Source organism: Phaethon aethereus (assembly GCF_964289735.1).
Source record: "Phaethon aethereus genome assembly, chromosome: 17".
Taxonomy (NCBI): Eukaryota; Metazoa; Chordata; class Aves; order Phaethontiformes; family Phaethontidae; genus Phaethon; species Phaethon aethereus.
The window spans coordinates 1,477,249-1,502,617 of NC_138593.1; the positions used below are offsets into that span (position 1 = coordinate 1,477,249).

At 41.9% G+C, this 25,369-nt stretch overlaps 2 protein-coding genes across 3 annotated transcripts in view; one reads left to right on the forward strand and one right to left on the reverse strand.

Moving 5' to 3' along the window:
• Window positions 1-2,782: 2,782 nt before the first annotated feature.
• ANKRD13A (ankyrin repeat domain 13A) lies at window positions 2,783-15,947 on the reverse strand (the record flags this gene model as incomplete). Its single annotated transcript, XM_082007598.1, has 16 exons — window positions 15,921-15,947; window positions 15,303-15,410; window positions 12,796-12,928; window positions 12,537-12,661; window positions 12,049-12,094; window positions 11,208-11,351; window positions 10,555-10,750; window positions 9,421-9,487; window positions 7,907-7,988; window positions 7,124-7,182; window positions 6,086-6,222; window positions 5,555-5,712; window positions 4,973-5,086; window positions 4,071-4,222; window positions 3,753-3,817; window positions 2,783-2,981 (listed from the first exon to the last, which is right to left on the reverse strand). The coding sequence occupies exons 2-16, from the start codon at window positions 15,399-15,401 to the stop codon at window positions 2,783-2,785; spliced, it is 1,776 nt and encodes a 591-aa protein (XP_081863724.1). The 5' UTR covers window positions 15,402-15,410; window positions 15,921-15,947.
• Window positions 15,948-16,692: 745 nt separating this feature from the next.
• GIT2 (GIT ArfGAP 2) overlaps window positions 16,693-25,369 on the forward strand; it is a gene marked incomplete at both ends in the record, with an annotated part of 31,062 nt that continues 22,385 nt past the window's right edge. For both annotated transcript variants that reach the window (XM_082007933.1, XM_082007934.1), the window contains 7 exons: window positions 16,693-16,744; window positions 21,174-21,307; window positions 21,843-21,955; window positions 22,652-22,757; window positions 23,128-23,214; window positions 23,353-23,483; window positions 24,628-24,722. In XM_082007933.1, coding sequence (XP_081864059.1) covers window positions 16,693-16,744; window positions 21,174-21,307; window positions 21,843-21,955; window positions 22,652-22,757; window positions 23,128-23,214; window positions 23,353-23,483; window positions 24,628-24,722 — 718 coding nt within the window. The remainder of the gene's footprint in view (window positions 16,745-21,173; window positions 21,308-21,842; window positions 21,956-22,651; window positions 22,758-23,127; window positions 23,215-23,352; window positions 23,484-24,627; window positions 24,723-25,369) is intronic.

Consider the following 25,369-nt stretch of genomic DNA (forward strand, 5'->3'; position numbering starts at 1 on the left):
AGTTCAGTTGACTCCGTCATGAAGACTCTACTTTGAAACAGTCAGCCAAAGCACCGTAAGGACTTCCAAATTAAGCACATCATGAATTGTTGTACATTGAAACAACAGTCCAAGAGCACAAAAATGTACATACTTTGTCTCACTTTCTGGAACAAACAGCACTGACACTGTGGAAATAGCATCAATTTACAGAATTTGAAAAGCTGGTTCCAGTTTTAGAACAGACCACAGCTATTTGTAACTGAGCTGCTGTGTTCCTACGTAAGCCTCAAGCTTCCTTGGAAAGAGAAGTTGGACTCAGCTTTGTTATAGCAGTCTCAGCATTAATATTAAACACATCGTGCAACCCGCTGCTGAGCTGCTCTTATCTCCGTTACTCACAAAAAGGTACATACAGAAACTAATGAAGAGCACTGAAGTCCTGCCACCCCATGCCTGTCGCCTTCAGATTGTATTGTACTGATCCCTTTTCAAAGCAGGGAGAGGCAAATGTTGGCTGAAAATGTCAGAAAAATGTTTCCAGGGATTATGGGTCTGTCTCAGACTAAAACCAAACCCTCTTTGATAGTTTCATAGATGATAATATCATCTTTAATGTGCAAAAAGGTAGATTGAACCATTTAAAAAAAAGACTCCAGTTACCATGTTAGGAAAAAACCTCGTGTCTGTGTGGGTAGTGTGACATTGTGCAGTATCTTTGTTTTTCCTTCCAGCACAGAGAGAGGATCAGAGGATACTTCTTACCCATACAGTGTGAGATGTAAGCTAGGATTTAAGAAAAGCAGCACCTGTTTCAGGGAAGCAGGGCCTTCTCATTTAGATGGAACGATGCAAATGTCACAGAAAGAAAAGAAACCCACCACAATTTTTTTTTACAGGCCCAGACTAAGAAGCAGGACCGTAACAAAACTTGAACTGAAATTGCTCAATATTCTTTACAATATAGAAACCTGAGAACAAGTCAGCCTGAAAAAGAGATATTCCCCCCTACCCCTTTGAAGTGCTTAAGAGAAAAAAAAGCAGTGTCAGGCAGATGGTTTTATAAAGGCAACAGCACTCTTTATTTCTGCTGGAGGAAAAAAACCCACAGTTTCATCTCCTACCTCACAACTTTGTCAAGACCTCAATGCAAGGCTTATTCCCTTTTCTTCCAACTGTGACAGTCACAGTAATCCCCTTTTCAAAGAAAGATGCAATTCCAATAGACCACTGCCATTGTGCAAGAAAAGTCTCCACATTCCTGCAAACACCAAGTAAGCTATTTAGGGATGCAAGCTGTATCATGAAACAAAAATGGTGCAGATATACCGGTTCTAGTGTATACTGAAGGAATTGGTATCATTCGCTACGTAAAACAATGGATTATTGGTTTAAAATAGGGTTCCAAGTTACCAACCATCTCACTGGTTATGATCAAGTCTGTTTCAGAGCAATTTTATACTGGTTAATAGTTGGTTACACAGAACCACCCTGTTTTGCCCAAGAAACAAGTGCAGGATTAGGTAGCAAGGTCAGACCGTATGTACCATAGGTTCTTCACGCTTCTGCCAGCCTGAACCGAGGAATATTGCTCATATTTAACTACTATAAGGCTTTCCTGTGGATGTACATTGTGTACTTGTGGAGTGCACTTGAGAGTCACAGTGTAAGTACTGTAAACACTGACAGAAGTGCAGATAAAATAGCTACAAATATATTGTATGATGAAAGACCTGAGGAAAGCTGGTTAAAACATACTAGTTAATTGTTACAATACCATTTTTATGAGTGTAGTCCTATTGGCTTGTTTTAAAATCAATAAAAATACTCACATAAAAAAATATATGTATTCACATGAAGGATGAGAATTTTAAAAAGCGACACACATTTCCCTTTCAGATGACAGAATTAAAACTTATCTTCCAATAAGTATACATTAAAATTTCACCTGATTTTTTTTTCTATTTGAATTTAGCACCCACACACAGGCATGCACTCATGCACGCACACCAAGTTATCGCAAGAAGCACCTGTATCTACCGCATATTTTCTTGCTGCCCTCTGACTATGGGAGCTAGCTGGTTTTGAATCACCGCAGAAACTGCTACTTTACTAGGCAGATGGTCCCATTTTAGGATCTAAAATTTTACTGGCTACTTGTTTTGTCCTTTGTCAGAAAGCACTAGTTTAATCTTGAGCTTGGTTTAGCTGTTCAAGTATAAAATTATCCCTCTGAAGCAGGAGCACATGATAAAAATCTCAGTAACTAAAGAGATAGTCACATACAAACAAAACTAACAGAAAACATCTGTCAGCATGGTACACTGTCAGCACGAAGAACTACCGTATGCATGTAGGGGCATATAGATAACTCTTCCACGTAACAAATGGAAGAAACAGACAATGGCTTTGAGTTATTCAGAAATGACCAAACATGAGTGTTTCTTTGGTAAGTAATGAAGTTTCTCTCCTGAACTCCCCATAAATCAGGTTTTCAAGCTTTACTGCAATCCTATGTCCTGATGCTAAGCAAAATTTCCATCTGCTCTTCAATAAATAAGTTTAGATAACAACTTTCATTCAAAGTTAAGACTGCACGGTTGGGGAGACAGATGCAAAGTCCCGTGATCTGAAAATCCCTCAAACAAAAATAAATCAGCTTTTTGTAGCTGATGGTGCCAACTAAGGCGGCAGGTGAAATGTTTACTTAAGCAATCCAGGAGTGGTCTTCAGACTGATAGCTCTGAAAGCCTTCAGTTTTATGCAGATTTGGTCATCCTTATCTCAGGAGATCACTATGGAATTATTTTTCCAGAAGAGAAAGCTGTAAAACTTGCTGAAGCTCTGCATCTTCCTCTTCACGACGTTGCTTCTCCCGTTCCTCCTGCTCTCGGACAGACAACTCCATGGCAAGCTGTAAGTCTTTTTCAAAACTGGAAGGTTCACTAGGGGTGCTGCAGTGTGAGTTACCTGAGCTTGTTAGATAGCTCTCCTGCAGTGCTCTGAAGAAGAAAAAGAAGAATTCCAAGAAGTAAGACACAGAGCCTATTTTGTGTTTCCTGCAATGATCCTTCCTAGCAAGTGTTTTCTAATGGCAAGCCTGAAAATCTCTCCCTAGAGGGCGGAAAGCAGTTTTCAGGATAAGAGAGCAGTTGTTCCAGCATCCATAAAATTCCCAAGGTAAAACCTATTCTTTGAAGGTTCCTCAGAATTTTTCATACATACTAACAGCTACATTTTCAATGGGTTTCTAAAAGCATTCTCACCTAGTTTAAAGGTACCATTTTCCACGTACAAAAGAACCAAGAGGACGCAGTTCTTTGTGTGCACAAAAACTTCTTTGCACTTAACTGCAGGAAGACCCCACAGAGCATATTCTCAAGGGTCCGTTAAATATATGCTGCTAGAAGAGCCACCCTGGAGCGTGCAGCATCTAATAAACAAACATTCAATGCAGAGGGCCCAAATTCACAGCTTAAGAGCAGAACAGAAGGACTGTATTTATTTGTTGGGTAATAAATCCGTTACGTGAGTAAACCAGTCCCACAGCTGATCTAAAGAGCTATACTGTATAAGCCAGGCAGGCCCTGTTTGGAGTCCCTGGTTCTGGGAAAAGTAAAAGTTAGAAGAAGCACAAGGAAAGAGACTTTGAGTTCTTTGCATCTGCTATGAACATATAAAAAGAAAATTTGCAAAATTGCTTCATGCTGCTCTTGGAAGTATTTTTGCTCTGTCACTGCATGGCTTGATGTGGAAAAAAAAAATTAAGTTACCTCTGATACTGTATATTGAAGTCCTGTGAATATGCAACTGCTCCATTGGAATGCACTCCCACTTCCTAGAAATGGGGAAAGACAGACAATTCCACAGCAGTTAAGAGATCTGCAGCGCAACTCACTGAAAGGTAACTTAAATCACTCGTATGTCGTCTTTGAAATACATTACTGTATTTTTTCTCTTCTGAGGTTTGTAGAAAAATAGGTCCTACATGACACTTTCCACACATGCGTTTAATTTAGAGATGCAGCTATCGCTGCACTGCCCTTGTCAAACCTGTCAGACCTCCACTGCACAGATTACAGCACACTTACTTTATTTCCACCAGATTCCAACAAACTCTGCTGAATAGCAAACTGCATGATTTCGTTATCTTCATCCTGCACGTGTATGTTCCTACCATCATCTTGGACATGGTAAGATTTGGGAATCTCAAACACTGACTGGTCAACCTCGAAATTAGCACCTACAGAAGGCAAATAGAGTTACAAACACGGCATAGTATATTTTTACAAGTTGTAACTTAGAAAATTCCGATTAATGCTTATGCATGATTAAGTTAATTCCAAAAATTCACATAAACCACCTTGCTAAAAATACGAACAGGCTTTGAAAGACTTCTGTGGCAAACAAGCACAGCAGCAAGACAGAATGCAGAGACTTTCTTTAGGAAGCTGGCACGTTACACAAATAAAACTGGTGTGCAGCAGAGCGCTAAGGTGGCTGAACTCTGACAAAAACAGATGGGAAAAAAAAAAAACCACAGTTGCAGAAGATAAACAGTGCGGTGGCTCTTCTGAGGTTATTCTTAATGAGTAGGTCTGCAACAGCTCATAGGACAGAGTATCACTGGATATACAGTCATGGGCGCCCTACTCAAACGTAACCCACTCTCTTCTGAAAGAGCATGCAGACTGAGCTGTCACTTACAGCAATTTTGTATTCCACTTCCCATAGCAATAGCTTGCAGCAGAATTTAGACCTCAAAATACTTGGGAAAGCTTGCTAGAGCTCAGTTTAGTCAGTCTGGCAGGCATGGAAGGGGCAGAATGGGGGGCATGATCAGTATCACACACTCCAGATCAGCTGTTACGCATTGCAGCTTCTTCTCACCTGTGAAGGTTTCATTCTCTGCAGTTAACTCATCCCTCTCTCCTGTTCATTCCACTGACACAAATGTAAAAAGATGCGATCGCTGCATCTTTCCACTCCTTACCTGAATCACACTGTGCACCTCCAACCGTTTGTGATGACGTTTTGTCAGCTGTCCTGCAGCCATTGACATTTTCAAATGTAATTCGGGCATTCAGCACATGAAATAAGGGAATTTCTATAAGAAAGAGTACAAGACTTCAATCAAAAAGAGAACTCTCTCATTCACTTCCACACTTACAGCCTCATCAAACCCTTACATGTTTATCGAATATATTCCAGAAGCAGCATCCCAAAATGACAACGTATATAGTAACTCACTTCACCAAGAAGTTGCCCTTAGTCATTCTCTCTCTCCAAATCTCTTGTTTTATAATAAGATTTGCCAAATCTAAGGCACTGAAGCTAAGAGGAAAGGGCTAGCAACAGCTCATTCTTACTGAAACGATACTGTCTTTAAAACTATACTTCTCTACGGGTCATTTAGGATTTGGACTCCATGACCCCAGATGTACAAGACAACGTATGTCTGGGTTCTCAGTTCTAGATATCAGTGAGGATGGCTAGTAAAAAACTAACATGGTTCTTGTAAAAATATGCTGCAAAATCAATAGAAAGAATGGAAATAAAAATTGCTAAATATTACCAATTTTGACAGGAAAACCTGGTGGAAATTCCAGAGTGATGAAATCCCTAAGTCTGGCAAAATGAGCACTAGTTCTGGCCATCAGATCTATGATTGGAGTGACTTGTTCCATAAGAGACAAGGGAAACTCTTCACTCATCCACAAGGTTGCTTTAAATCTTAAAGAGAAAGTTGCATAAAAACATGCTAAGTTTACAGTTTAGGAACAGATGCAAAGCAAGATACATAGCATTGTCACCTGCTTCATACATTTCAAAAAGTCAGAGCAGTTACCGCTCTGAGAAACCAAACCACATTCCTGGTCAGGCTGAAGGCAAAGCACAGGAGGTTCCTAAAAAGTTACAGCCCTAGTCCAAATGTTTTCTTTGACTTAGTGGAAGAAGAATTAGACTATAGCTGAATACTTCAAGATCTCTCTTTTGATTAATTTTGAAAGCTGGGGGAAAACCACACCTGTTAGTAAAAGGGGTTTCCAGAGATTAGATAATTGGGCAGAGACAAACTAGAAATAGTTAAAATTTTATTTCTCACTTCTGCGTTCGAATGGTGACTTCTTTCGGTCTTCCTATGTCTCTACCTTTCAAATCAAATTCTGGGTCAAAGTATTCCTCCAGAGTAATAGCAGTAGGATTGTTACTTGCAGCATACTCTGTTGTCTTGGTTGTACTCTACAAGGGAAGAGAGGGGAAAAGAACCCAACACAAAAGTACAGAACAAATAGACAGTGTCTACTATAAGAAACTTTTCAGTTACCTCTTGTGAAGTAACTCTTTCTCTATTTTAGACACCAGTGACACAAAGCCATAAATACAAGTGCATGCGTTTAGGATGCTTTCTATTGAGGTTAAAAATCTCCAAGCATTTTAGAGACAGGAAAATCTTCAAATACTTCAAAGCTAGAAACTGACCAGTGACGCGCGCACAAGCTACAGCATTTCTAGGCCCCAAATCCTTTATTAAAGACAAAACTTTGATGGGGTATTTTAAAGAAAAAAATCTCTAGGTCTACGAAAGATCTGCAATGCTGTCCTGATACAGAGCCAGCAGTTGGCAAATCTATTATCTACTTAAGCATGTACAGATGCAAGGGAGTTTCTAAAGCCATATTGAAATCATTATCAACACAGGATACATGGCTTTCCTTCAAGCTGCTGAAGAGCAGTGTGCTAACATGTCACTTCACCCTCTCATATCTTTGTCCAACGATCACCATGCTAGCACTATCTCCCACCTGAAGCTCCTGCCGGTCTGTGGACATGTCTTCCCAGATTACTGGTGGGTTGACTCTAAGATCTGTGCTTGCTCAGATTTACTGCCACTGCTCACACCCCGGCTCTTGCTGTGCTAACGGATTCTATCTCTTTTTCATAAGAGTGTTCAGAAGGAGGTACCTGCTATTCATACAGAACATTTGAGGGCTTAAAACAAACAAAAACATTCTCAGTGAAAATTTAGACCTCGTTATCAAAATTGCTGTCAAACTAAGGAAACAAGAGGCACACACCTATAATTCCTATCAGCACAGATCCCTGCACTGCAGTGACCTGTTTCAATGTTAAAGACACTCACCTGAGCACCATACTCATGCTCCACTGTACCCAGAAATGATTCCAGGGGGTTCCTGTCAGCTTCAGATAACAAAAGGGAAAACCCAAAAATAGCTATTATTGTTAATTCGCAGTAAAATTTACATACACACCAGGCTAACAAGCAAGGCTTCTAATCCAAAGTGAAGTAAGCCGTTCACATTTCCCCTAAGCTTTACATGGCAAGCCCAGGACCTAAAGGTGACAGTATAAAATGGGTACAATACACAGAACAGAGACAAAGATTTTCAGTAGTTTCTATCATTAGCAGATAGCTTTATTATTCACAGTGCCTCTCCTCCTAGGCAGGCCAATGAAGGGCAGTGTTTCCATACAAGGCTACTGGGTGGTCACTCCTTACTCTGTTTCAAATACCAGCAAGCAGTGGACCAGAACAAAACAAAAAGTCCAAGCAAACAAAAAACCTACATGAATCTTGTAATCATGGCCAAAGTGAAGCAAAGGCATGAATATATTCCCAGAGCAGGAAAAAACATGCAGCCTTTTAAAACTCTCAATAAACCTTCAACAGTTTTAAATGGCTGCTGTTTTCTCTAAATACAGCTAGGATAAATACTGATTCATTTGTAAGCTAGGAGTCAAGTAATGAGCTACCTCAGGCACCCAACATGTGAAACTAAAGCAGGGCAAGGTCAGCAAGAACAGTTATTTCCTCTGTCTATCTGGCCAGTTCTTCTGCAGTCACACAGAGAAGGTATCAGAGCGCCAAAAGGTTCTATTTCCAGTTACCCTACAGGAAAACTACCTTTATATCTTTTCTTCTCCTCTTCTGTTAAATGTTCTGTTCGGATTTTTGTAACCACATTCACATTGTTTGCAATGTATACCTTTAAAAAAATAAAAAAGGTACAAGGAAAAAACCAAAAAGTGTCACAGGGTAAGAGAGTTCTCTCTAGTAAAACACCATGTATACAAATCTAAAGACAGAATAAAGCAGCATGTATCTGCCTGTCATTGACAAAGATCTTAATCTTTAACATACTGGTGATGAACAGGAAATGCTGCACTTCTTTTTCTATTTTCTTCTATTCGCTTTGGTATAATGAAATCCTATATAATATATTCTAGACAGACCTATGATAAGGCTGAAACTCCATGCCACCTGCTGGGCAAGTTGATGAAATAAGAAAACCCTGCAAAACATACACCAGAGTATCTCCAGACAGCATTAATCTTGCAAGCACCCTGTGCCGAAAGAATAGCAAAGGAGGTTGGTCACCGACTTCGACGGCAACAGAAGTCAGCCTCTCAACCAAGTTCCTGGAAAGCACATTCACGCTTTTAAATACGCTTGTGTAACTAACTAAACCAGCCTCAAAACTAGACAAGAATTTCCAAGCTTGCTGGAAAGAATCCCCACCTGGGCAAAGATTTTAAGACAGAACAGGGAAGGAAAGTCAGGTAATACTGTTTCTAAACAGGTCACTCATAAGACCTTCCAAATGAAACTTGGTGATAGTTTAATTCTGCAGGAACACTAATGAACCCCAACGTCCAACTGAATAGTCCTGCAGTCTTATGAGAAAAATCTTCATATAAATGCTGAATAACTTTCCACACTTACCCTTCTGTCAAATGAAATTACAAAACATTTGGTTTATTGCACAAATTCCAAAACCCAGAATAAACACAGACTTACGAATCGGGGAAGTTAACTCTTGTGATTATTAACTTAAGTACCTAAACCAGTAAGGCTGTAAAGCCATCTTCAAAAATATTTCACTAAAGTGAAATGGAAGACAAAAGCAGTGTCACACGGAACAAATCTAAGCAACTGCATGACTCATGAGCATGGTCAGGGTCTTTAATTTACCAGCAGTCTTTTATTACTTGAACTCGTGATGCAACTCATGGCAGCGGGAGGTTGTTATTGCCTTGCAATACTGCTACTAGAGAGGGCTCAAGGCACTTCACCAGAGGGTTCCTCGTCTTTTAAGCAACATTCAAGAATTAGTTCAATTCTAGTTTTTGGATGGAAGGCAGTTCTAGCAGTTATGCTGTATCTTTTGTCCCTCTTCTCCTGAAATGCTTTGATCCTCCCTCTCCACTAAGGCCCCTACTGACATTCCTCCGTACAGGCACCATCCCTCCCACAAGCTTGGCAGCCTTGAAGTTCCTCACTCCTGCCCAGTTCTGCTGGCAACACAATAAAGCTCTCGATGGGAAGTTTAGAAGCCAAAATATTCAGGAAATAAAGGCAAAACAGAATCACACTTCAGTTCGCTATAAGACCTCTTAATTATATAGAACAGGCTTTACCTTTGCTTCATAACCATTTACACCTTCTGCTTTTTCTGTCCTCCATACCCAGAATCCAGATGTGGTTCTGACAAGAAGTGAAAATCACAAGCGTCTATTACAGTTGCATTTGTACACAATCCCCAGCCCAGTTTTCTAAAATTGTTTTTAAATATTTGATAGGTTATTTGATTTTTAACCCCAGACAAAAGCCCAAGTCAATCAGTCCTCACACACACGCCAAGAGGGCTGAGGAAGTCGTGCTGTTTCTGTTCTTATTCAGTCCACGGCCAAAGCCTCACAAAGGCTCACAGATTTTAGACTGAGATGTGGATACCTGAGCCACAAAGGAGGATGACAGCCTAAAAACTTACCAAATTATTTTTTCGACAGCCTGGACATGGCAGCTTTTAACACACATTTTAATTTCAAAAGTAACCTGTCATTGCAATTTGGGGAACTGGATAGTAGGAATACTTCTGTCTAGGAAATCTTAGTTTCTGGAAGTGTAGATGCTGCAGCCACTAACATCACAGGGACTGATTCTGGGTAGCTTTGAAAGGGTACAAAATATTCAGGAGAAAGATGCTGGAATTATACATTTCACTTTGAAAATGCTTGTTTACAGCATGATCTTGGGGCATTTTTACTGCTCCAAAAGGAGCTTTGTAAGAAGGGTTGTTTGAACTAAGCTGACAGATACCTGGATGAACTCACGTAGTAAACGAGGAAGACAAATATGCGTCTTTCCACAGGCACGATACACCTATTTTTATTTAAAGTATTAATAGGAGACTTGACTGACTTAGCTACCAGATGCAAGTGCTGGCCCATTAGTTTCAACGCTATACTTATGGATTTGGGTGAAATGCAAACGTGTAATGAGACATTAACATTGATCTCACTAATATGATAAACTGGAATCTTTCTGCTAGTCAGTTCTTTGAACTGGAAACTTTTGCCAAGCAATAGCAGCAAGTTGACCAACCCAGATTTCTTTACCTAATGGTATGTAAAGTTTAAAGTAATTTCAGACCTAGCCTTAGAAGTTTTTATTACCAGGGCTTTTAAGAGGTTGTCTTTAAAGCTTTATTGCAAGTATGACCATCCATAATCTTAAAGTGTTCATTTGTTAGGAGAAACTTTGTATCTTACCTCTCAAAAGCAATATTTTTTGTATCAAGGCACGTATTAATAATTGGAGATGTAAGGCGTCTTTCTACGTCTTTTCTTTTTGGTGTCATAGATCCCAGTGTCAAACGTTTCATGTGTTGGGAAATCTCAAAACGCTCCGTTGTAACAAATTTATCGTCATGATTTATCTCAATTAGTTCTGCCCAACCTCCAGTATCTGTTGGAAATGGTACATCTCAATCTAAAAACTTAGCAACATTATTCCAGAAAGAAAAACTGAGAAGATACTGTATCTCGAATCAGGGTAGATGCTAATTCACTGTATTTTGCTCTCAGCTAAGATCAAATTTGGAGCTGTATCTAGAATTTTTTTTTTTAGGGGGCAGGGGGAAGGGAGGCAGGAGAACAGAAGGGGGAAAAGTAAGTCAGAGACTGAAGTAAAATTTTAGCCCTATTACCACATTTTGACCTCAGATTTACTCACAGCAAAGAAATTAAGCCATTAAGTTACACCACAAAACAGTATCTCTACTAGACACTCATGGAATACAAATATAAAACTTTTAAAATTCAGCACTCAGCCTTAACAGGTCTTTTTGAACAAAATCGGGGTTTCTCATTGTGGCTGATACAGTATTTGGTGATCAATGGTGCAAACATGCTAAAATATTTACCTTCTCCCTTGAAAATTAAACTACGCCTTCCTCTCTCCCAGCTCATATTTTCAAAGCCCAGCAAAGTGATATCAACACGCAGCTTGGCACCACTTTTCCAGATGCGGCAGACATCACTTGGACAAACCCTAGAAACCAGTGGGACTATAAAAGAAAATGAGAAAAGCGTAAACAGAAAATATTCAGGAGACTAAAAGCACAGGAAGTCTGAACTCCAGCAGAAGCTATAGCCCCGATACAGGATTGCTCAGTACTATGATCATTATTCCAGAGGAGGCAAGATAGTCATCCTCTTTAGCTTTAGGAACAATCAGCTTACGGACAAAACCCACCAACTTTAATTTTTAGATGAACATGAAAAGGAAAAGACTCGTTCAGACTGAAAGATGAGAAATGGCATAAAACCAATCTCCTAGCAGTCTAATAGTTTGCCATTTGGCAAATTATATCAACTGTAAGGCTTAGCGTTCACTCTTTTAAAAGAAAAGCAGGTAATTCATAAGTAGTCTGTGCATCTATATATGAGATATGTTATCACTGTCTTAATCGTCGATAGCCAGAGATAGGTAAACAAAACCCCAAGAAAAGTCTTCAGTGATTCTAACAATGGCTAAAGTCTCCATTAGGAAAAAAAACACAACCAAAAAACCCAACACACCAACCAGATAAACAGGAAACAAAGAATAATAGTGCAACAAAAATATAAGAGGCTCTTCTGAGAGGTGAAAAGGTAAGTATTCTGGGGAGCAGAAATTTCTCTGCATATCTTTTGTGACATCTGTACATAAGCAAGTCCCTTTGTCTACAGTTAAAAGGAGGTAACAATGACCAGGATTCTTACCCCAGCTAGTGAACTCCCATTTCATTTCCACATAAAAGTCTGGAGTCTGGAAAAGGAATGCACTTTATGAACACTTCATGAAATAAGTTTTAATTTGACATTCAGTACAGCATTTCTTGTGAACATTTTAGATAAAGGAAAACGAAAAAAAAACAGAACTCGAGACATGAAAATGAAGGTTTACAAAAATGAAATGGAAACTAACAAACATAAAAGACATTGGCCTACTACTGCTGCTTTCCAACAAACTGTTCTTCCTTATTTTACTATAGGAGCAGTAACACCATCAAGATTCAGCCTCCAACGTTGGAGTTTGTGACTAAGAATGTCAAAGTAAAGTCAAGGAAAAAGTCTCTATCTCCCATAGGGGTATGGAATATGCAAGTTGAAATGGATAACATGACTGCTCATCTGATTTCAGCTTACTTACCTGAACTACTTGAATGGGAATTACGGTGTGAAGCAAGAGGTTTAAACTAAGTAATTACCTCATTAATCTTTTGGAGTAATTCAGGAACTCCTCCAAGTGTCATAGAGGTCTGCTGGTAGTCCCGATGCTGCAGAATCATTTGTACCATCTCTGGATCTCCTGTACTGACAGCCTCATGTAAAACTGAAAGAAATCCAGACACAAGCTATTTTCAGTTTGCTTTCTGAGCAAAATACACAATGTAAAAGCAGTCAAAATACAACATCTGCAACTAAAAAGTACTGACGCACAACTTCTGTTTTACAAGTTATCTTTACCTGTCCATCCCTGTGCGTTCTCTTTAGTTACGTCTGCTTTGTGTTGAAGGAGGACTTTGGCAGATTCTATATAACCCAAGGAAACAGCAAGGTGCAACAAGGTCCGGCCTCGTGGATCACGTTGATCAACATCCTGTTGAGTATCCGAGAGACAAATAATGCTGAAGCTGTCCTGTCAAATGCAACTAATCAGAGCACACTGAGAGGAGTTTATATAAACAAAGCTCCTCAGTAGTAATCCAGGAGTCAATATTCCCTAGGTATTCACACGTATCGGTCTGTGATGCACAGCCGACTCGGTTTTCAAACACTACTGTACTGTACTGCCCTTCTGCACTCCGTACAGTGCAGTCTTACTTCCCCACTGAAATAAAAAGAGAAGCAGAACAGGGCCTATAAAACCAACAGGGTAAGAACTGATATCACTGTAAGACAACTGAGTTCTTGTTGATGCTTTTCATTTCTTCTCCTGTAATTATTTCCCCTCCTGTCTCCCTTCAGAATGGGTGTCTTTCAGGAGAAGACAGGAGTTCTAGTCTGTGTGCACTGCACGATGGACAGTCAACAGCGCGAGAGACCAATAGAGGGTTTAACATTATACAACGTAACGGGGCGGGCGGGAAGGAGGAAAAAACAGAAGTAACAGGGCATACAACATCAATTTTGTATAGCGCTTTTTGAAAGTATAGAAGCAAATGGTATTTTACAAAGCATCCATTTGACTGACACACACAGCACAATGAAGAGTGAGTGCATTTTGTACAAGTCACTAAAAAAAAAACCAAACTACTACACAGGCATAAATATCCAAAACATGCAAGCACAACATACTCATACCTTACATATTTTTCACTATTAGCTTAGAGATTTGAAACAGAAGAGCATCTATAACTAAAGGAAAAGGGGAAAGTCAATAGCAGAATAAGAAAGGAAAGTTATTATGCAAGTTAACATGGTTATCTGACAGCATTAAGTTGGAAAGATCACACACAGAGTAGGGAAAGCTTCATTTCAAAGCATTCTCTTTTCACTTTTGTGGTGGAACAGTGATTAATTTGCTTCCCCACTTCCTACAGCACTGACAGGTAAAGGACTCGAAGGCGTCCCTCCCAATCGTTTTTGCTGCTGCTAACCGGTAACCACATGTTCACCCATCATTTGCTGTACCAAGTGCAGCTGGCAAGTGTCTTTTGGTTCCCTCACGCACCCCTCCAACAGCAATAAGCTTATCCCAAGGAAGCAGGAGGAAATGTATCTTTGGAATACTTCAAAAAATAAGTTATTTAAAAGCAGATAAAGGAAGTAAGAGACAGACATATTCCACCTCCACACGTTGCTCATTTCCTTACAGTATAAAGCATCTGAGGTAGGAAGCAGCACTTCACAGGCGTGAGCTGCAGTCTCAGACTAATAAGAAGCAGAATGCTCCTTATTTAGTGGCAAACCTTCACAGGTGAGAACACTATTGGAACAGAAATAAACACACAGAAGCAATGTGCCAGTAAGGTTAAAGATTTTGTTAAGGGATAAGATCACACGAATTAGATAAAAAACTGCATTCCAAAGATTCTCCTAAAAATAGGACAGGAACATGCTCTAAGCAAGCATTAGTAAATTGTGGTATACCGTTAGAATTGCAGATGATAATCACTAGTCAGGAGGTGGCACAGCTGATCTTTGGCTCATATACTTGTGGTGTCAGGTATAATGTAATTAATATGCTCTGCTTCTGCAAACTATACCCCACACTAGCAAATATCAGAGCTTTTACAGAGCGTCTCGGCAAGACAGATGTTTACTGCTCAAGCTCCACTGCAGCTTTTCCAACCGTTTCCTTACATCATTACCATTTCTCGCTTAGCTATCCCAGAGAGGGAACGGCTTTGTATTTTTCTACTCTACAGCATGAAACAATGATCCATTTTTTTACCAGAGATGCTGAAAACATCACAGCCAGTATAAAATTGCTGCTCCCACAGTCTTGGACAGCAACGAAGCCGTAAGAACAGCTAGTCCTCAGCAAGCTAGAGGCTGGTTTCATCTTCGGCAGCAGCAGCCACCTTTGCTGCATGTTGACTTCCCATTAAGATAAGCAGTATTTATTGTTTTTCTGGCACACACAAAAAACCTAACATCCATCATATCTGCTATTCCTGATCTATTTCAACAAGTTCAAATATTTTCCATAGAGCTGTTCTGCAACCTGCACTCAAATGCTCTGAGCACAGCTTTTACAAACAAGAAGTCAACGTTTAATATCTTACATAACAAAAAGTATATTCCTACGCCTTCTTACATCACTCCCGCAACCACAAATAAATAGGTAAAGAAAGAGAAGCGCAGCAATCCCACAAGACCAGCAAACAGACCTGGCAGTACCGTTAAGGTTACTTCTCCCTAGAAATGCAGTAAGCAAGGGGCACCAAACCCCCTTGTACCACGGCACAAGCTCTTTTGGGGCCACCAGTGCCACAGTGGCCCCTCTACCGCCCGGGCGTCACAGTTACCTTGTCCTGCAGCTCCTCGTCCAGACGCCTGTAGTCATTATTCCAGACCAGGACGTGCAGGGGAAAGGCGCTGCTGGCCCTGCCAGGGGAACTCATCATGCCACACACCTGCAGGAGCGGGGGAAGCAGGGTGCCTACCCTCACTGTTCCCCCCTCTATTTTGGAGACCCCAGATTACTCAAGCCTTGACCTTCCCCTCTCTCCTGGTACCCACCTACCCCAGGTGCTGGGGGGCACACTGGGCCGCAATCCCCTGCGAACTCTTCACCCTGCTCCAAGGGGTACCCCATGCAAAATCCCACTCCTGGGGCCCTCCTGCTCCAGGACGCGCCCCTCGGCCCCCCACTGCAGAGGGCCTCCTCTGCTCCCGGTGCCCCCCACTTCTGGGAGTCCCCTGCTCCTGAGGCCGCCCACCCACCCACAGCCAGGCTCACACCCCTAGGGGGCCTCCCGCTCCGCTCGGCACCCCACCCCTGAGGGTCTCCCCTGCTCCTGGGCCCCCCAGCCCCTCACCCCCGGCCCTGCGTCCCTCCTTCTGGTCGCTCCAGGGCAGCGGCCGGGACGGACCACAGCGCGGCCGGTGCGGGGGGGGCTCCCCCTCGATTCCCCTCAGCCGGCCGCCACCGGCAAGCCCACAGAAAAAGGAAGTTGCTGCTCCCCGCTCACCCTGCCCCCCTCGCAGGCAGGCAGATGGAGCGTCCCGCCCGCAAGCTGCCCCATCGCCCTCCGCGCGGGGGGGGAGGCGGCAGCGCGGCGTACGGCCTGGCGCGGCGTTCAGGGCTGGCTGCTCCCCCCCTCACCTCCACCAAGTGTTGGTTTCGCCCGCCCGCTGTGCCATGGAGCGGGGAAGAAGCGCCCGCCCTGCCGCCGCCATGGTGGGTAAGGGCAGGGCTTGATGGCGAGTAGTCTCTTCCGCCAGTCTGCCGGGCTTAGGCTTCCGAACACCTTGTTTCTCGCAGCTCCTGGTCTCGAGGCTCGTTTTCTCCCCCCGTCTCCTAGTTGGGAGGGGACAGCGAGCAGGCCCGCGTAGCTGCTAACGGGAGGCCTCTATGCTTCCCCGCAGAAGCTTCTGTGAAGCAGAGTGCAGCCTGAAGCAAGGTGTCTGCCAGGGACAAACGTGGCCGACGGCGCCGCGGCCAAAACCTCGCCCAGGCTTACTACTGCCCTTTTGCCAGGAGCGAACATGGCGGTCTGGGGCCTCGCTCCCCTGCGGAACGCAGCCGGCGCTAGCGCACGCAGCTTGGTGAATAGCGCTGGCGGCGGAGCGGGCGGCGTTGCCGTGCGCCTGCGCGCTGGCCGCCTCGGCTCGGCCGCCTGGCGGGGGCTGGCGGCGGGGACCCGTTAGCGCGGCAGGAAGCGCCCGGTCCCGCCGCCGCCGCCGCCGCGCACCATGTCGAAGCGCCTGAGGAGCAGCGAGGTTTGCGCCGACTGCAGCGCCCAGGGTAGGCACCGGTGGCGGCCGGGGCCGCGGCGAAGGCACCCCAGCGCCCGGGCGAGCCCATCCCCCTCTCCTCAGACCGGGCAGCGGCGCTTCCCCGCCCTCAGGCGCCGAGGGGGCGCGGGCAGGTGGCGGCCGTGAGGGGCCGTGGGGGGCGGGAAGCGCGGGGCTCCGCCGGGGGTGTCACCGCTTGGTAGCGGCCCCTCCTCGGCGGGGAGCCGCTTTTGCTGGGTTTGGAGGCGTTTTCAGCGGTTTTGTCCGTATCGGCCTTTTTGTGAAGGACCCGTTCTCATACCGAGCGATGGTGCGCTCAACCCTCTCTTCAGTTTAAGGTAGTTGTAGTTTTAAGGCGTACGGGTCACCTCGGGAGCTCGGCTGTCGGCGCCGTCTGGCCCCGCTGCCCGCTCGGGGCGGTCAGTCCTGTGCCCCGGGGACGCGCTGAGGGCCGGACGCGGGGAACGGCCTGCGGACGGGCACCGCGCTCTGGGTAGAGTCGGCCTGGGAGTCCTCAGCCTCGGCGGGAGGCAGGTTTACTTAAAGACGTCTCCCGGTCTCGGAGCTAGAAGGCGGGAGGAGGGCGAAGGCTGGCGGTGTGCCGCCGAGCGGGGCCCCGGGGAGGTGGCAGCGGGGCGACCTCGGCGACGTCCCTTCTCCTGAGAGTCAGGGGGAAGCAAAACTTAAACTTGTTCAGTGCGTGACTTGCCCCGCGGCCGGAGCTGAGTGCAGGGATCCCGAACTTCCAAAGAAACGGTGTCCTGAAGGGTCCGCCGGACTCGGGTTGGACGTACTCAGTGAGCAGCGTATGTTCGGTGTGTGTTCTATGTAGACGTGCGCCTTGTCCGTCTTAGGCTACAGGTAAGTTTGGGATCTTTCTAAAAACAAGATTTGTTTCAGTAAGTCACTTGCATCTCCTTTCCTGACCATCTGTAGTTTTGCTATTCTTATATTTAAAATTGTCCAGTTTACTTTTTTTTTAGCAACTGTGCATATTTGTTGTCTTTCCTTCAGAGTTACGTAGTTTTTGTTGTTTGTGTTCTGTGCTGGTTCTTCCAATATAATTACTTACGTACATACTGAAATGAATTAAAACAGTGTAACGTAGGTAACATTTGAATGGCCAGAAGGTATGATGTGGGAGAAGGGATAGCAACTTTTGTAAAATGTGACTTCTGTTTAAAAAACAAAACAGCCAAAAACCTCTCTGGGGGTTAATTTGAGATTTTTAATTTTATCTTCATAGAATTTTGTTTTCACAATAAATAGCGCTTGCATATTTTATGTAGGCAGTTGTCCCTATCTCATACAAGGTAGCGTATCTATGCTTTTAAACATCAGTGGTGTTACAACTCTGAGATAAAACTGCGTTTGTATTTGTTAAGCTCGTCAGGACTATGCAGTGTATCGTAATCACTGTTAGGGTAATCTTGTAAGCTGGCATTTTATTTTGTTGTGTCCTGACATTATAGCATTGTCAGATATGTTACCTGATCTTGGTGAAGAAATCTGCTGGCTTATCCATATATATGAGGAAAACGTAACTTAATCCTTTCTTAAAAAAAAAAAAACAAAACCCACAACCCTCCTTTTACTTAAACCAGAGAGAATTTGCCAGGGGGATGTCTGGGAGCTGCTGTTTGTGCAGCTGTGTTGGGAGACCTGGGGGGACTGCAGCCTTTTCACCCCCATCAGGTGTAGTGAGTGCAGGCTGCCTGACTGCTGGAATAATTAGTACTTGCCCCTTGAACATCATCAATAGACACTTTCTTTCTACAGCGGAGTGTGAATAGCTTGCTTTTACGTGAGGTGATTTTATGTGTACTTTTCTGGTACGCTTCCTATTCTCAGGCAGGAGTTCACTGTTCACACTCATGGTTCAGGCTTGTCTTCATCACATGCTTCCTGTTTTGAATCACCCTGCCATGTTGCTGAAAACGGATTTGACCTATCTTTCTAGCTTTTCCCCTGTTATATTTTGGTATTGGGTTAAGCATAATTTGAATGTGTCCATAATTGGATATCTTCTAAAAATGATTCAAATAAATTCCAGCACAAACACTTAACTAAATTTAAACCTGAAATACCAATTTTCCCATAACCTGACAGCTTTCTCAGTGTTTCTTCAGGCTGTCTGTGTTCCTTCTCACTTTCCCATCCCCACCTGTTACTTGAGAACAAGTAAATGGTACTAAGCCAGGTATGAATTGAATTGAAGGGCTACAAATCGTTGTGCAGTTTCATTTAAAAAAAAACTCCTTCAGTTAAACAGGTGTGACTCAGAAAACAGGTTGCAGTGCTTAACTGGTTTTTGATCAGTCCATTCTCCATCACGCACACTGTCAAATGCATTCTGTTCCGGATCGTTTAGGCTTCTCAGCTGGGGCCTGAGCCACTGTCCGTCCTCTCTGGCCTCCGCAATGCTCAGCAGGAGCAAAAAGCATTCACTTGTCTTGTTGTACTGAACTTTTCAGTTCCCTTGCCAAATCTGTCATCTTTTTTTTTCTTGTATTGTAATCTTTTTTTGTAACACACCATCTACATTTCCAATGGTGCCAGTTTCTGACAGATTCTACATAAGAGTAGACTCTTTCATCAACATGATTTGTTTTAAGTAGAATGTACAATCTGAAGTTACAAGCAAGGCCTCAGCTTTTTTTCTTCAGAAGAATTTTAAAGCCCCATTTCTGCTGTGAAATGACCAAATAAACAGCAGCTTATTTACAATGGCTAAACAGTCATTGTTTGGAGCTGGTTAAGTTATGTATTGAGGTGGGTGTAAAGGGGGGGGGGGGGGGGAAAGGGTGATGACTGTTAGTCAAAAGAGAGTGAGGTTCACAAGCAGGTGTAACTAGTGCTTTAAACAAGAAATGTAATGGCTTTCAGAAGCATCCCATTAGTTTATGAATGAGTGTGTGATAAGGTTTTCTGTAATGAAAAGGGACTAGACTCATTAATCTGGAAGGCTGCCTCCAGTCTTGGGTTGTTAGGTTAGCGCTAATGCATCTCATTTCATTGTTATTTTCTTCCCTTCTTAGAAGTGAAAGTTGTTAAAATAATGGAATGATTTAATAAGGAGGTTGTGTGCTTGTTATTAATTTGTTTTTTAAATTAGGTTAGGTTTTTTTCTAAAACATATGCTTTAATTTGGCTCTGGGCTGTGATAGTTATCATCTGTGAATAGATGCTCCTATCCCTCATGGCCTGTGGTTCGAACAGGTTTGCCTGCATTGCCTTCAGCACAGACACAACATCAACTCAGCTTAAAAACCACAACTATGATCAGCTCTCATGTTTCAGGGATTCAGTAAATTTATTGCATGGGTCAGAGAAGACTTTTTTATGATGCACAATTGCTTAGATGTATCCTGACAGGATGCAGAAGATCTCTCATCAGATAGCAGGTTTATGTTGTATTGAATTATTTATCCTCAGACTCATCTCTGGATTTGAAATTAAGAAGAATTTTCCAAAATAGGAGAGATCTTGAATTCCTGTTTCTTTCTCCTGGGATGTGCTAGATCTGAGTATCTGGCTTTCTAGTCACTGTTACTGCAGGGTTCTTGGCGCGTTGAGTTTCACGTGTCACTGACAGAAAACTGGAGTTTCTTCTGAAGACTGAGCTAAGAGCAGCAGAGGGACCTCAGTTTCGTGTCCTGTTGTGCTGATTCAGTTTCAGTCTGATGTATCATTCCTACTTGGTTTTATACTTTTTGATGCTTGAAGCTACAGAATAGCTAGTATATGTTATTTACTACTTCTGCCTTCCATCAGTTGTCTTTCTGGTTTGCTTATAAGATGGCTTCTGTTTGGATCTATTCAGAGTGAAGTTAATTTGCTTGGCAATTTTTTATTTTACTGAGCCTTTAACTTGACACATACGTATCTTGCTGTTTTCTTTTTTTAATATGAAACTCTTGAGTGCTTTTACTATCTAATGTGGAAATTAAAAAACATTGTAATAATATAGAACTGAAGACTGAGTAGTATGTGAAAAAGCATGACTACTATTACTGTTTCTTATTTACAGTCCTCTGAGGTTTTCCAAAAGAGTTAAGTAGGTACTGTTGTTAGATGTATTTCTGTAGGACTCCACTAAAAGACCAGTAAGGACTTCAAGAAGGTAATAAATTTAGTGTCCTGTTATGCTTACAAGGGAAAGTATTCTATTTTCATAGGAAGAACTGCAAACAGCAGGGCTTTTTTCAGTTTCCACAGCAGGTGTCCTTGCTGTCCCGGGACTTGCTGCATACCCAGTAAGTGCAGGGGCTGTTTCCTCAGCCCCCAGGAGCCCAGCAAGCTTGTAACATGTACAAGCTCATATAATGGCTAAGCAGTAGAGCTAAGGTTAGAAGGCAGGGCTCCTCATTTTAGAGTCTGTGTTTGAAATACAAGGTCATGTTGCCTTCTGTGTTGTAATTAATGGATTCCTTTTTCAGATCCTTGTTGGGCATCTATAAACAGGGGGATTCTAATCTGTGACGAGTGCTGTAGTGTTCATCGAAGTTTGGGGCGTCATATCTCTCAAGTGAGGCATCTCAAGCATACGCCATGGCCTCCAACACTGCTGCAGGTAAAAAGTAAAACTGTGTCTTCCTTCATTGAAACTAGATAATTCATTTTTTTTAACATTTTAAAGTGGAATTTAAATCACTAAGCTGTTGTTTGAGAGGGGCTGGTCCTTTTAAGCTTTCGTTTTGTACGTTAGTCTCCTTTTATTCCTCTTGTTTTGCCGCGATGGACCACTAATAGCAGAATTGTCTATGCCTTTTTAATTTGATGCCTTTGTTTTAGAAGGTCACCTTCAATTTTTCTTTCAGACTTGTGCTTCAACCTAAATTTTTAATATATAGCAAGCCTCTCTTTTCAGTAGAGCTGCTATTGGAAAGAGTAGAGAATTTAAGGGTGTTCTTACTACATTCCACATAACCTCCTAGGCAGGTATCTGGTTCTTATATCCCAGTAGGTTAGGGATGCTGGTACACAGATTATGAAACTCTGTTGGCTTGCTGTCGTCTTGGAAATAATTACTGGGATTTGGTTAGTCAGTCTGTGCAGCTAGCAGCAAAATTTCTTTACTGCCTGTTTGTATACATTTTGGATTTCAGATGGTTGAAACACTGTATAATAATGGTGCTAACTCCATATGGGAACATTCGTTGCTGGACCCTGCCTCTGTTATGAGTGGAAGGCGCAAAGCTAGCCCGCAGGATAAAGTGCAGTAAGTGGCAAATTACAGAAATACTTTTTTTGGTGGAAGAGTGATTATTTTATTCAGCAGTGACAGAGGCAGCAACGTATCCATGGGAACCTGTGTATATTTTGTTGATGGAAGAGAACAGGAGTAAACTAGCTATTTGTTCTTTCTTTTTTAATTTCCAATGATTTTTTTTTAATTTATTGCAAAGATTGAAATACAGTGCTTGAATTCTCTAGCTTTGAATAGTGAGGACCTTTAGTTGTACTTGAATCAAAAGACATTTAATTCTTGTGCCATGTGCTTCAGTTAACTGAATGATGCTAATGATAGAGTTTGGTTGATGAATTAAAAATTGAGGGAAGATTTCTGTCACTGAATATGGTGCTTCATTTTAAAATGTAAATAACTGCATATAGTAAGTATAGATCTTAAGTTGGCATAATTTTAAGTTCAGTGTTTACTTCTAAGAAATAGACACTACATCCTAGAGCCTGCAGATACTTTGATGTTTGTAACAAAAGTATGCTCTGTATAGTTAGACAATCTGCACTGTTTTTTTATGAAAATACTCTTCTGTGTCTAACTTTGCTACTAGTAGCATGCAGAGATCTCATGTAATCTTTACTTGTGAATTTTCCTTTTTGGTAGAGCATCTGTATTGCAAAAACGCTAATATTTATTTCCTTTCCCTTCTCTTGCTTGGGTTTCTCTTTACAGTCCCAATAAAGCAGAATTCATTAGAGCTAAATATCAAATGTTAGCATTTGTTCATCGCTTGCCGTGCCGTGAAGATGACAGTGTTACTGCCAAAGATCTTAGTAAGGTTAGTATGTTTGGGTTTTTTTCAGGCAGTCTGCAGAAGCTACAAGTTGTATGTAACAGAACAGTGAAATCTGACTGAATTAAATTAGTTGCTTTTGACTTGAGATAACTGTTGCTGTTCAGTACTATTATGTGAACAAATACGGCTTGACTTCTTGAAGCCACTCTTTTTTTTGGGTAATATATATGGATACCTGAGATGTGAATGGCTGAGAGGCATCAATTTAGGTTAACCTGGAAAAAAAAAACACGTACACAAACAGCTGCAGCAAAAATTCTTGCATACCTGTTTCTAAAATTATGGCTGAAAAAACAAATGCTGAATCACCGATATTGCCGCTGTATTAAGTACAATCCTGCTTCTTTTTCAGCAACTCCATTCCAGTGTAAGGACAGGGAATCTGGAGACATGTTTGCGATTACTCTCCTTAGGAGCTCAAGCCAACTTCTTTCATCCTGTATGAACCCTTTTTTCATTATTTTGATATGTAATCAGTTTCTTACAGTTCGTAATATTTATACTGATTTCAGCTGATACACGTCATCATCTACTCAGATCTGTTGATTAAGTAGATACTTTTCTTAATAACTTGTAGGAGAAAGGAAACACCCCGCTCCATGTTGCTGCTAAGGCAGGACAGACTTTACAAGCAGAATTATTAGCAGTTTATGGTGCTGATCCTGGCACGCAAGATTCCAATGGAAAAACTCCGGTTGACTGTGCAAGGTAGAAGGCTCTGACATATGTAATGCTCTTACACATTAACTGATGTTCATAAATCGCATGATGAACCTGCTTAGATATGTTTCTGTCCTTAAAATAACTTGACTGTTAAATGCTAATAAGTATTTTTTCTGGGAAGAGCGAATGCATAAAGAGTATAAATAAGCATTTTCATCATTTCATAGCCTGTATTCTCCTGGATGTTTGAGGCAACAGTTGTGATCCCAATGAAACAGGCTGTGCCAATCTAGCAGCTCACAGAAAAGTAATCTAAGGTGAAGAGTTTCTGTAAGCTCAGCAAGCTGAGTGGACCCCAGCAGTGCAGATTAACTAGGGAATTGCTGTAGGAAGGGGCTGGACCGCACAGATGCGTCGGAGAGCAGGGGGTGGAACCAGGATTTTTAGTGGCAGTGAACTGTTAGGCGCATTCAGTCACAGAACTGCACCCTCAGGAAAGCCCTACCTTTAGAAAAGCGATAAGCTTCCCAAGGGCAGACAACAGTCATGTCAAGAAAGATTAAACATGAATGTCTCTGCCGATCGTTTGTGCAGTAATGAGGCACTGCAAGATTTGCAGCACAGCATTGAAGGTTTTTGTGTTTATGTGCAAAATTGGACATTACTGATCAACTAGAAGCTGCATGTTTGTTTAAATAAATCATCCTTATTGCTCTGCTTTTGAATGGAGGCAATACATGGAATCTAAGGCTGAATAAGTTCACTTGGTCGCAGAACACAAGATGCCAGAATATTTCTATTTCTCAGTGCTGTTAATCAAATGTAAGGTTGGGTGAGTTTGCTGCATGAGCTCAGGAATGGTCTAGAAAATTGTAAATAACATATTCAAAATAGCCTATATAATCTGCTTTTTTTTCTACAGCAAAGCAGTAGGTAAAGTTTTTCAGAGGGTTTTTTTTTCACTGTCTCATTTTGGAAAGTTCATAAAAGTTTATCTATAGGTTTTTTGCCCACTAGAACATACTGTTGAATATCCTTCTGTGAGTCTGGGCTGTGTTTATACACTCAAGCATGTGCAGTGTTGAACAGTGGCTTGTAGTAAATCTGTTTCTCTGACCATTTTTTGTATGTTTCAAGATGAATAACTAATGTAGCTTTTGTGTGTGTTGTGTGTTTGTCTGTAAACCAGACAAGGTGGGCATCATGAACTGGCAGAGCGCCTGGTTGAAATTCAATATGAACTCACAGACAGGTTAGCCTTCTATCTCTGTGGCAGAAAACCAGGTAAGTAGAAAAAAACCTACACTCCGAGGTCTTTCAGTGTTAGTTATAGGACAGTTCAAACTATGGTGTATAATGTTTGTGTCAGTGTTACTACGCTTTTTATATGCGTTTCAAATATTCTAACATTATATAAAGAAAGAACTAAAGAAAGTATAAGATATAAGATTAGTGATAATGCATTTAAAATTCAGATAAAACTGCAGGATTTTAAGTATACTTAAATTAAAAATTAAGTTCCTTTCTGTTTTTCCACAAATATATGTTCTCTAAATGGAATACCCCTGATAGTGTGGAGAAACCTACATGGAAGATCAGATGAGTACTGTTTAACTTCAAGGAATGAATTGCAGGGAAAATACAGATTTTGTGAATGTTGAATAGTCTGCAGGAGATATTGTAGAAACTCTTCAAAGGAGTTTCTTACTGAAATGCAAAAGCAGGAGAGTATTCAATTAAGTGGGTAGCTTTTGAACAAATGCACACTTAAAAATTTTTAGCCATTAGGTGAAGGCAGCTATGCTACAGCTTAATCTTTTTTTTAAATGGAATTTTAGTACAGTTGATAAGCTGTAATTCAGAGTGTGATAACACCAGGAAAGTGTGGTAGGAACCTTCTTTTAAGACTTGCTAGCTTCCCACAATTGGAA